General features: G+C 30.3%; 1 protein-coding gene across 1 annotated transcript; it reads left to right on the top strand.

The window, feature by feature from the left end:
• Nucleotides 1-7632: 7632 nt before the first annotated feature.
• LOC122316575 (WD repeat-containing protein GTS1) lies at nucleotides 7633-12580 on the top strand. Its single transcript, XM_043133201.1, has 9 exons — nucleotides 7633-7804; nucleotides 8134-8341; nucleotides 8492-8587; nucleotides 8862-8936; nucleotides 9429-9539; nucleotides 10381-10472; nucleotides 10911-10995; nucleotides 11597-11987; nucleotides 12283-12580. The coding sequence occupies exons 1-8, from the start codon at nucleotides 7671-7673 to the stop codon at nucleotides 11960-11962; spliced, it is 1167 nt and encodes a 388-aa protein (XP_042989135.1). The 5' UTR covers nucleotides 7633-7670; the 3' UTR covers nucleotides 11963-11987; nucleotides 12283-12580.
• Nucleotides 12581-12827: the final 247 nt, after the last annotated feature.

The following is a 12827-nucleotide window of genomic DNA, read 5'->3' as shown; positions in this document are numbered from 1 at the left end:
TTTTTAAATCCTAAAATAAAAATAATATTCTAACAATATTATATTCAATTTTCATTTTAATTCATCTCATCTTAACCCAACTCACTATCCAAACATTTTCTAATTTTTTTTAAAAATAAAATCAGCCGCTTCTCTCGGTAGGATAAGCATTTTAAATGCTACTTAAACTAAGAATTATGAAGAAATTTATGGCCTAACTCATTTCATAAAACCAGTTCAACAAGAAAGATTTATTCATTACTTATGAATATGCCTAAGATTTTGTCTATAGGTAATATGTGATTTATTCCTCAATATCCTCCCTTACGTTCATGTTAGTATTTTTCTTGGTCCTTATCACGGAATAAATAGTGCGGGCCTCATTCATCATGTGACAGGTTCTGATACTATAAAAAAATTCATGAGCTTAACTTATCTCAGAAATAAATGAGAGTAGTAAATATGTGATAAATGAGTGATAAGCTTATCATTGTCTATTTTTTTATCAAAATTTTATTAAATCAATAACAAAAATTATTAAAGTGATAAAATATATGTCATGTCATGACTAGTTGTAGAATGACACATGTAATATTAATAAATATATAATTAATATTATGATAGGTTTAAAATTGCATACTCAGCGTAAAATAGTATAAACAGTATAGAATTAGAATAAAATAAATATATAAAATTTGAAAATAAACTAGAATTGCATCTCATTTTTTAAGTTTATTTATTACTGTAATGGTTAATTCAAATTCATTCATTACAGAATATGAGAATATAACGGTCGCCCGGAGATAATATAAAATCAATAATTTAATTTAATTATTACCTTAATTTAATTTTCATAATAAATATAATATATACTTTTTCTCATTCTCTCTCATTCAAAGTCTATCTCATTCTTCTTCACCATTTTTATCTGCCTAAATTTATATTATATTTTAACTCATTTACTAGAAATAAGATTTATTATATTCTATTATACAAGGAATGTATTCTATTTTTATTATGCCAATTAATTAATATTAGATATTGTTATAAAATGTACAAGTTTCGAACATTTATTTAAAAAAAAAATAGAGAAATCGATTCATCTTGAAAAATTAATTTTTTATATAAATGTTATATTTATTTATTTTATTTTAAAAATATATATATATATATATATAAAATTTACATATTTTAAAATTATAAATATCATTTCACTTACCAATTAGTGTGTCAATGTCGTATTAACAGTGACAAGTGCTGGAGTCTGAACCTTTCCGGCCCCAAACTGATAAGGTTCACAGATTTGCTCTTTGTACCAAAATCTAGCGTCCAGAGGCTCCAAATCAAGGAGATATACTATCAGTGAACAACGTCGCCACCATTCTTTTTACCAACTGCCCACCTTTTTAAAGTCCCCTCGTTGTCTCTACGTACGCTTACCATGTGCCCACCATTGTTATTTTCCTTATAATAGCCCATATTATATACCAATCTCATGAAAAAAGGGAAATCAAAAGAAAATAATGCTATCAATATGATATCATTTATATTCCCAATTGTCTTATTAAGGCTTACCAGGTCATTTTCTTGGGCATTCCTTCTAAATTAATAAGGTTTGGGTTTACTTGAATTTAGAATACTTTTGCTTATAATGGAATATGTTCTTTTCTTTCTATATAAGAAGATGATATACAAAATCTTATTTATAGCTTTTCACTCTTGGCGAACGAACGAACGAACGAATGTCTTGTGTAAATAAAAAGTTTCAAGTAAAATAATATGTATAGGTGTCACACTCCATTCTCTAGGGTTAGAGAAGTTACGTGATTACGTACGTATAGTCATGTAAGAGATTTCATAATTTAATAAATCTAATTAAATAAATAATTAAAGTTTGTAAATATATCCAATTTTTCCATTTAAGTCTAGCTCACTTGCTTGTGTTTATTATTCTTACCTGAATAGTTAAAAATACGAAATAAAATAATATGAATATAATACTCAGTGAAAAACTCATCATAATATAAACATAACAAACATAAAAATTTCCATGTTGAGAGAATAAAATCATATTGATCATATTTATACTTATGCTATAAATGAATGATCTTTCTAAATTAACTGATTGACTAACATATTTAACTTTGTGTGTAAGGTAGGACACCCACCCCAAGAGTTGCTGATTTTATTCTGGCATATTATGGTGGTTTACGCTCGAGTCTATGGCTTTGTACATCCACCTTAAAATTGCATTAATGCTATATATTTGAATGATTATTTGATTAAACTGGTATGATTGTATCTTGTATCCGAATCTAATAAAATATTTATAAAAGAGATTTTAAAAATAAATGTTAAAAAGTTTATGAATTTAAAAAATTGATGAATAGGTTAAAAACATTTATCTCATTATTCCAGATAGAATTGAACGTGACAGAAACTAGATTGAAACTCAATTCGTCATTGGTGACATCAGATGATAAAGATAAATACCCAAAAATAGCGACAAAATTATGACATTGCTCCTGATTGAAGCGTTGAGGTCAAAGTTGGAAGGAAACTGGTTGTTCAATTCCCATGCAAAACAAAACCAACGGCAGGCACCAAACCCGATGGCCAATAATTCAGAGTCCAGACCCTCCACCCGATGGTTCTCATGCGTTGGAATCACACACTGAGCTATCATGCTATCCGCTGTCAAGTGTCAACTGTCACAAACTGCCAAATATTTTATGGTTAGAACGTCGAAGATCAAAATCCCAAGCACGTGCATGTAGAGTTAAAATTCTGACGCTATGAAAGGTGGGTTTCATTTAAAAAGAAAAACAAAAAAATAAATCATCCTACTTTTTGCGCCTATTTCATTTTTATTATTTTTATTTTATTTTATTTCATTTAATTATTATAATTTTTATATAAAATAAAATAAATGATTTCTCTTTTTTAAATTTTGATACAAAAATAATATATTTTAATAATATTTTATTTAACTTTTAACTTTAATCTCAACTCATTTCTAAAAACAAATAAGACCTAGTTAAATCACTCTTAATGAAATAGTTAAAATTAAAAGACACTTTTAACTAATGTGATGAATTTAACTTTAACTATTCCAATCTTCACATTAGAATATTTATTTTTTTATTATATAACAATAAAATAATATAAAATAAATTTAACTTGAATTATTCCATTCACATCGAATCCTAACATTGTATTATCTATTTACTCATTACATAGTAATAAAATAATATTAATTTATTTATTTAATTTTATCATATCATATTATATATTTAAAAAAAGAAATTAATGATTATTCGTAGCAAAATAAATTCATTTATATACAGTAACATAATGAATTTAAATGAATTTATTCATGCAAAATAAATTTATCTCAATAATATCCAGTATATCTCAATAACGGACGTAGCAAAATGAATTTGTTCATGCAAAATAATTTTATAGCAAGAGAACTATCATCGAGTATATAGAAGAATGAGAATAAGAAAAAGAATAAAGAGAAAGAATAATAAAATATAAATTTGATGTATCTATAAGTGTTTTTGGTACCTTATCGTATCGGTCATTAGGCCGGTACAGGTATGGTACCTGTTTCCTATCGGCCCGTACATATTTCGGCTTATATCGACCAGTATTTCGATATTTTTTTCATTTTTTTAAGCTATAATCTCATTTTTTTAACCTAAATTCATACCAGACTAATTATAATTTATATATACATATATATTCATGTATAATTTATTCATATATAGACTATTATTTTAAAATTTAATTTATATATATGTTTATATATATAATTTATTTATATATCGACTATTTCGAAACAGTACACGAAACGGTACCGGTATCGAAATATTTCGTTCCAGTACCTTAACCGGTACAACATCCGGTACGGTATTCAAAATATTCGTCTCTACAGTAGTTTTCAAACTTGGAAATAATTTTAAAAATTACTGTAGCTAAATCTAATCCATTGCACTTGATTTTTGTTATCCAATAGCTAAATACTCAATGGATTTAGTTTTTAGCCAATCCATTGAGAATGCTCTTAAATCCATAATTTTGACCTTTTACAAAATAAAATGATATTTATAATTATTGAGAGTGTGTAAATGTCATATAATTATTGTTAAAAAATAGATAAATATAGGATTTATAAATTAATTTTTTAATAATAAATTTTACTTTTTTTTAAAATAACTATATAATACTTACATAGTTCACTGTATCTAATATTACTTTTTTATAAATTGATAGATATGGATTTAAAAGTTGAAAAATGCTTGGGAGCAGACAATGAATCTACCATTTCATTACGACAATTTTTTATTTTATTTAATGGTTAAGTAAATATTTTTTATTAAAATTATAATTTTTTAAAAAAATATTTAAAAATATGAAAAACGGCTCTTAAAAGTTTTCAATATCTCTGCCGTGGCAGAGCCGTTTCAAATCAGTCTCAAATTTGGCACGTGATGACGCGTTATAAACAAGGGTTTTGCTACACAACCTCCTAACACTCCAATACTTCACATTTTTTCAAATTTTTAATATTTTTTTTTGAATTTATTCTTTTTAAATTAATTTAATTATTTTATTTATTATTTATATATTAAATATTTGATAAAAGATAAAATAATAAAAATTAAAAAAAGGATAGGATGTTGGGGTGTTGTGTAGATTTTTTCTATAAACAATTATAAAGTCGACGTGCATCAAATAGATATGCAGTTAGCCTCCTCTGTTAGCAACAAATATTATGAAATTTTAAAAATAAAAATTAAATAATCTAAAATTTTGGAAAAAATCAAACTATAAAGAATTATAAAATTATTTTCTTAAAATGATTATTTTTTAAGAAAATTATTAGAAAAATAAAAATTCAAAAGAAACATTAAAAAATATTTCATACAAATTGAAGAATTATAAAATTATGTTTTTTTAAAAAATACAAATGTATGAAATTATTATGAGAAATTTAAAAACTCAACAAAATAAGAAATTATTAACTTATTGGCTTTTAGAAAAGAAAAAAGAGCAGGCAGGGGCGGAAATCATTTATGAAAGGAAAATGCTAGTCGAGCCCTCAAATTTATTGCTTATGTTTATGTATTTTATTTTTTTAACTTAATGATTAAAAAATTGATTATTAATAAAGTTGTATATTTTTTAAAAAAATTTTTAATGATTAAGGATGTTAAAAAATTGATAATAAAAACAATCTCTAATTTGTAGTAGCGGTACACCCATCGGTAAGTGGTGGACGGCCTGCTAGCACCATCTTTTATGAAATATTGTTGTGAACACTAGACGAATGCTACTAATTCACAATTATTTAACAACTTTGTAATAAAATATTTTTTTTTAATTCAAACACATCAAAATCAAAATAGAAATCAAAGAGATATTAAAAGAAATTCATATTTTAATAAGTAGTTGTGTAATGGTTGGATCTTTATCATTTTGGTTGTTGATATAATCCTATTGGGGGTAATGAAAACATTTTCCTTGTTCACTTTTACAAAACTCTCGTCTCATTCTAATTATTATAATTTTTTCAAATCTTTATACAAAATAAAATAAATAATTCAATTTTTTCAAATCTTAATACAAAAATAATATATTCTAATAATATTTTATTCAACTTATCTCATCTCATATCTGAAAATAAACAAGACCTCAATTGGTATACATCGTCAACATTATCAAGCGCAGCACACAATCAACATGGGTTTGATACAAGAAAGGAGATGATGAACTTTGTTAATTAGTTCCCAAAACCAAATGGTCCATTTTCACGTAAAGTTTTGAAAGAGATTCGAAAATCCTTTTGCCTATTTTAAGCACTCACCAAAACAACTGGATTTTGCCATTTGGAATAGTAACTTTGCCACGGGAATAGGCCATTGTCACGGCCATTTTAAGCCCAGCCCATGTTTGGGGATTTTCGTTTTGCTGGCCCATGCTGGGGGTTTAAAGCTTACACTTTGCCTCTTAATATGCTGGGTTAAATGAGGTTAAAGGAAGTCAACAAATAAAATATATATATATATATATTTTAAAATATCCTATTTATCATGTCCTCTTAATATTATCATTTCAATTAAATCAGAAAAATTAATATGTATAGCCCTGTATAATTATTACCATACCAACATATCATTATCAAAAAATAAAATAGAAATAGTACTCGGAGTACACACAATTCTTATATAAAGAGATTTACGTACTGATGTGACTTAATATGATACGTTATATTTATATTACAATAAAAAAAAAATTTATAATCTAATAAATTACATTAAATCACGTCAACATATAGACTTATAGTTCTTACTTGTGTAAGATTTAGTGTTGTATTTTGCAGAAATTTGGTGGCATGGGTGATGACTTTGAGGACAGTTGATCCTTCCATGCAAAGCAGTACTGGTCAAGTTATTTTCAGGTTCATAAAACTCTTACGGCCTTGCCCTTGGTGAAGATCCACGTCATAAAAAAGAAGAAGTTTGTGATATTGCTCAACTAGTTGAGATCCTGTACTGTGGAAACAATGCAGTTGGCCTAGATGTGCATATATAGTGAAGGAAAAGGCAAGTTTGCATCCAACACAACATCATCTAATCAAGATCACATGACAAAGATAGTAATAATGTTTTTATCCCTTAAAAATGGAAAAATTTTCATTCAAATCAAGGATGCGGTGATGAAAACGGAAGGTGGCTTGGTGGATAATTAAATGCCTGCAAGGCCGCCTTTCATAAAATAGAATAAAAAAACATGTTAATCTACAATATTCTATGGACACTCCTCTTAATTTAAAAGGTTTTCCATATGGGCAACAACAGTAATTTTAATGGTTTGAATATTAAAAGTAATATTCGATACAGTCATAAGACGTGTAAGTTTTATACATTTTCAAAAGTGGAGCATATAATTAGAAAATAGGATTTTTTTTTATGGGTTCTAAATTTATCTATTTTTTTCAAGAATAGTGTTACATCTACTTATAATTTTACTTACTATTGAATTAAAATAAAAATTTATTTACTATTTTACTTGCAATACCCATTTTGTTAGTTTTCTTTTGAAATTCAAATATATTATGATTTTCAGCATATCAATAACTGACATACAGATAAATAAGTTTTTTATAAGTTTTTCTTAAGTACATTTATTTTATTTTTTTCAAAGAAAGCATATCAAACTTGCACACATTCAAATTATAAAAATTATTTTGTAAGTATTAATTCGAAGCTTAAACGAAAAAAATTAAATCGTTCTCGTTTGGTTACACAAATGAGGTTAGATGAGATATAAATTAAAAGTTAAATAAAATCTTATTAGAATAGATTTTTTTAATATTATTTTTTATTTTAAAATTTTAAAAAATTGAATAGTTTTTTATATTTTATTTAAAAATTTTAAAAAATTAATAATAATAGTATATCATACAAAAAAGAGGAATATAAACGAGGAATTAAAAAAGAAGCAAAAAGTTTATCAAAAAAAGAAGAAGCAAAAAGTGAGATATGACATGGCAAAGATTCATTGGTCTTAGAAAACCACTCTACTGGTCTTCACCTGAGGGGATCCGGACCCCTAAAACCCTCGTTACAAGGAGGTCTTTCTTTCATTTCACTTCCTCGAAAGGGTCGAATTCTCTGCTTTCGATGGAGACCGCGGACATGGATGTCGAAGAACAGCCGCATTCAGATCCCAGTCCAAACTCTTACAAGCGGTTTGGACTTAAAAATTCATTTCAGACCAATTTCGGCGATGACTACGTTTTCCAAATCGTCCCCAAGTACGATTTTTTTACCTCCCTACTAACATAATTTTCCTTCGAATTTCTAATTTTTTGGACGAAAACTTAGGAAGAGAGGACAAATTGGATTTGAGTCCTATAAATCACCCCCTAATTGACATACTCAAAGCTTTAAATTAGGTTAGTGGGCCTTCACCATGCATTTTCGGTCGTGTGCTTTTCCAAACCTTTCTCGGGAAACAAACGAGTAATTTTTATCAATGAGATAACTTATTACTTTTATTAAAAAAAAATTTTATCTGGGATTTTAGGAATTGTGTTCAGTTGTATTTTGGGAGTTGATTTTTTTGTCTGGTTTTGGATGTAAGGGAGGATTGGACGGCAATGGCTGTGTCATTGTCTACAAATGCGGTGAAGCTGTACTCACCAGTAACTGGTCAGTACTACGGAGAGTGTAGGGCTCACTCTACGACTATAAATCACATCTCATTCTCGGGTGCATCGACCCCACATGTATTGCACTCTTGCTCTTCTGATGGAACCATTAGAGCTTGGGATACGAGGTCATTCCAGGAGGTAGTCACTTAGTCTCTCTCTCTTTGCATTCAGATTTATATGTATATGGTTATGTGGTATCTTAATATTTTTGTGTGTTTTGTGAGTAAATTCATTTTAGAACGACTGATTCTGTTTTTTGTTTATTTTGTTTCATTCTTGATAATGTAGGTTTCATGTATAAGTGCTGGCAATTCGCAAGAGGTCTTCAGCTTCTCGTTTGGAGGATCAAATGAAAACCTTCTTGCTGCAGGATGTCAATCCCAGGTTTGATGTCTGTAGCAGGAGATTAATGATATTGAGTGTTATGAAATGTTAGTTTTCTGATTTAGATATTTCTAGTTTTTGTGAAATTTTATGCATTTATTATTTCCACACATATAGGATAGCTATGTCTAGAGATGATGTTTCCAGAGGATAATATGCTTTTCTTCTTTCTTTTTTTTTTTCTTTTTCATTTGTTTGTTAGACAAAAAGGTTAGCGAAGTGCAGAAATTACTAGTTTCTTACGATTATCTTCTCTTGCATCATTTTTATGAAGATACACTTCTGGGACTGGAGGAACAAAAAACAAGTTGCTTGTTTGGAGGACTCTCACGTGGATGATGTTACACAGGTTTGTCTGATGCCTATGCCTGTGAAATGTGTCCTTATAACAGATTGAGCCATGCTCACTTATTTACCAGTTTATGCATAGGCAAATAGTGATATAAATTAGTTTTTAATTTGCCCTTATCAAGTACTTGAAATGTGTTAGAATGCAACTTCTACAGTCAGGTGTATTAGTTGATTTAGGATGGAGCATGTATTAAGAGACCTAGATGCCCATATGGAATGGTATGTTATGTAGGCCAAGCTTGCATTGTACTTAATTTGTGATACCTGTACTTGTCAAAAAAAAATTATTTTGTAATACTTGTCTTGGAAATGTCACAACCTGGTTTTTCCACTGACTTCTTTGAAAAGTTTCAGAAAAAAATTGTCTGGTGTGCTTATGTGATCTATTGTCATGATAGGGTGGTGAAGGGATCTAATTGCTTGATTATATAGATCATTTTTGGAACACGTGTTTATTCTGACTTTTCCGTACCTTTGTGGTTGTTGGTAGGTTCACTTTGTTCCTGACCATCGGAGCAAGCTTGTTTCTGCCTCCGTGGACGGCTTGATATGTATATTTGATACTGAAGGAGATATCAATGATGATGAACATCTGGAATCAGTAAGCACAAGCCTGTAATTTGTTGAAATTTATGTCCAAGTGAGTTGATTAGGAGTGATGGGTCAATGGTCAGTTATTAGGAATTGTAAACAAATTATTGGTCATTTACGTGACAATTGCTGAAAAATGCAAGTGGGCTTTTGGTAATCAGGAAATTTGGTAGCAGTAATTTCTCACTTTCAGAATATGACTGAGGTTATCATCTTATTTGATAAACAACTTGAATAGAGATCTTGTATATTCCCTTCCAATATGGGACACTGTCTTGGAAGAATCAATATAACTTTATGCGTTGTAGGCCTACATGGTATCATGTGCCGTGTAGGCATTCTTGTGAAAGCTTTTATTTTTAGGTCCTCAGGTTAAAAGGGTTTCTGGGTAATGTCTTTTATATATTCTAATTTGCACCCATATATATTCTAATTTATAATTTGACTTTTTGTCATCAAGAACAGAAGGGAACAACTATTTTTATTATATTTAGGATTCATCTCAATGGTATTGAACTATTAAATTGCTTTGTTAGTCAAAACTTGTTTAGTTTCAGTTCACATCTTACTTCTCATAGGCATTTCTTTTTGTGGTTCTTTGTCAATTAATTGCTTTCCAGTATTTAAGGGCATATGTTTTTTTTACTTGGAAAAAGGATTTTATTTTATTTTTATTTTTTATTTTTTTTACTGCAAGATTTCGTACTAAAATACTGACAAAAAAAAAAAAGAGCACGTGTCAAAAACTTAGTATTTGACATACGTAATCACATTATATGACACATTAAGCGCTTCAGCTAGAGTCTGGCACAACGCGTGGTTCTTATTTGATAAGTTTTACAACCATGTAGGTAATAAATGTGGGAACTTCAGTTGGGAAAGTGGGGTTTCTTGGAGGGAGGCAGCAAAAGCTCTGGTGCTTGACCCACATTGAGACCTTAAGGTATTAATAATTTCTCGTTACTGGTATAGACAACTTCATCATTAGAATAATCTTTAGATAAAATGCTACCCTTTTACCTTCTTCTCTTGTGGGAATCATGAGTCATATTTTGTTGGGTGTAATGTGACATGTGTACCCCTGTGACCTTACGTATGGGGTGACTCGAAAGACGTTCTCTCTCTCTCTCTCTCTCTCTCTCTCTCTCTCTCTCACACACACACACACACACACAAAAACAGTCACGTGCAAACTCACAAAAGACGTTCTTTATACATGCTACATCCATCTGAAGTTGCAATCTATGCTGTGCATCATATTTCTTGGCCCACCTCTTCAATTCATCTCGTGTTATTTTTGCTTGAAACTTATTTTTACTCTGATTGGCCGTCCAATTATATGTTAAATGCTGATAGCTTACTGAATATCTGCTCATTGTAGTGTTTGGGACTGGAAAGGTGCAAAAAATGAAGCAAGCTTTCAAGATGCTCGTTTGTTGGCCTCCAATAGTTGGGCGTTAGATCATGTAAGTGTTTCATGTTAATAGAATCTTCTCATTTTAATCAATCGGTAGAAGTACTATGATTCATGTTTACTTACATGTGCGAAACTTACCCATTACTTATTAAAAAATGTAGCAATAACGCTACCCTTGGAAAGAAGCAGCCAAGTCCATGAGTTAGTTTGATTACTTGTAGTAAATAAAGATACAAGAGGGCCAGAAAGATCACAAAGTCAAGCAGTTAAATGTGAACCATGATTCTGCAGCATTACCAACCGAATCACCTATTTTGTGCATATCAACCATGCTTTTGCTGTAGTCAAGTTAAAGGCTCTTTTAGACAAAATGATCACTGAAATTCTTATGTTCTACCCAAGTAAATTAGTAACCTCACTTGGAACTTTTGTTGGGCAATCACCTCTAGGCATGTAATTATTGGCAAGAAAAGTTAAAATTCTTTAGTTGCTACCATGCAGCAATTGGTTGCAATTTTAACAGTTGAGATTTGCATGATATCCATGTAGACTCAAAGAAATAAACTTTTGACATGTGTTAATTCCATACCAATTCCCTTCCAGAATTTGCTGCATCGAGCCACATACCTAGTACACTTTTGTTTTGGCAGGTAGAGTATTTTGTTGATTGTCACTACTCAGAAGAAGCTGAACAGTTATGGGTGATTGGTGGCAATAATGCCGGCACTTTAGGCTACTTTCCAGTAAATTATAATGGAGTGGTAGCGATAGGATCCCCGGAAGCAGTTCTTGGGGGTGGGCATACAGGTGTTGTCAGAAGTGTGATGCCTATGTCAAGTTTGCAGGGTGGCTTAGCCCAAAACCAAGGCATTTTTGGATGGACAGGTGGTGAAGATGGCCGGTTATGTTGCTGGTTGCCTGATGATTCTCCTCAGATAAACCGATCATGGATTTCAAGTGCACTGATAATGAGGTCCCCGAGGACTCGCAAGAAAAGCAGGCACCATCCCTACTAAGCAATGCCATTATTTAGTGGACTTTGTAAGTTTGTATCGTCCTGTATCTTTCTTTCTGTTTGTTAAGACAGATTCTATCCATTTTGTTTTAGTTCTTTTCCTTTTTTCTTGTGAGGTCAATAGAACCATGTTATATTCATTACCGTGTCAACTTATGAACCATTAGTATATATTCATTATCTAATCAGAATACAGAGCATAGGAAAACAAGATGCGTTTATGAAGAAAGTAAAACCTTTCGATAGACCCTTTGGTTTTTTGTTTTTGTTTTTTTGTTTTTTTTTTGAGTTTGACAATTCAGACGATTTTTCCTTTTGCAGATTTTGTGTACAATATAAGGAGACCAGGAAAAGATGTAACAACTTACGAGACTACATTTTCCTCCCCTCAGCACCATGGTGGAGGGAGGAGCTCCCTGCAGCCCCTTTTCCTGCCGCTCAGCCTGATCAGATCCACTTCTCTCTCTTTTAAACTTTCCTTTCTCATTTCATGAGTTTTGCTGTCAATTTTTTGTCGAAACCACTTCTTCAGATCTTTTGCCAACTATGTAATTAATTTCTTATGCTGTGTCTACTGCGTTGAATCGTTTTTCAGGTATTCTCATCCCCTTCCCTCTTATTTAGTTCTCAATTATCTTGCTAAGTACGAACCTTCGATTTCGAACTCCAACTCAAACCTAAAAAAATCCCAATTAGGAACAAGTTTTTGAATCCCCAATCACGGAATCATCACAGCTCGAGAAAAAGCATCTTCACTTATAGCAAAATTGGAAAGATCTGGGTTTTCCCATCACTCGACGGTGAGGACGGCGTCTTCTCTCTCGCGTCGTCGTAGCCAGATCACCGTGAATAGGAGAAATGGCTTC

Source organism: Carya illinoinensis, chromosome 7, assembly GCF_018687715.1.
Source record: "Carya illinoinensis cultivar Pawnee chromosome 7, C.illinoinensisPawnee_v1, whole genome shotgun sequence".
NCBI classification, from domain to species: Eukaryota; Viridiplantae; Streptophyta; class Magnoliopsida; order Fagales; family Juglandaceae; genus Carya; species Carya illinoinensis.
The sequence above is the reverse complement of the archived record's forward strand: the minus strand, read 5'-3'. Positions and strand labels throughout refer to the sequence as shown.

Coding starts and splice junctions, on each gene's coding strand:
- LOC122316575 (XM_043133201.1), top strand. CDS start 7,671: ATGGAGACCGCGGACATGGATGTCGAAGAACAGCCGCATTCAGATCCC. Junction 8,588..8,861: donor CTGCAGGATGTCAATCCCAG/GTTTGATGTCTG, acceptor ATTTTTATGAAG/ATACACTTCTGGGACTGGAG. Junction 10,473..10,910: donor ACCCACATTGAGACCTTAAG/GTATTAATAATT, acceptor TGCTCATTGTAG/TGTTTGGGACTGGAAAGGTG.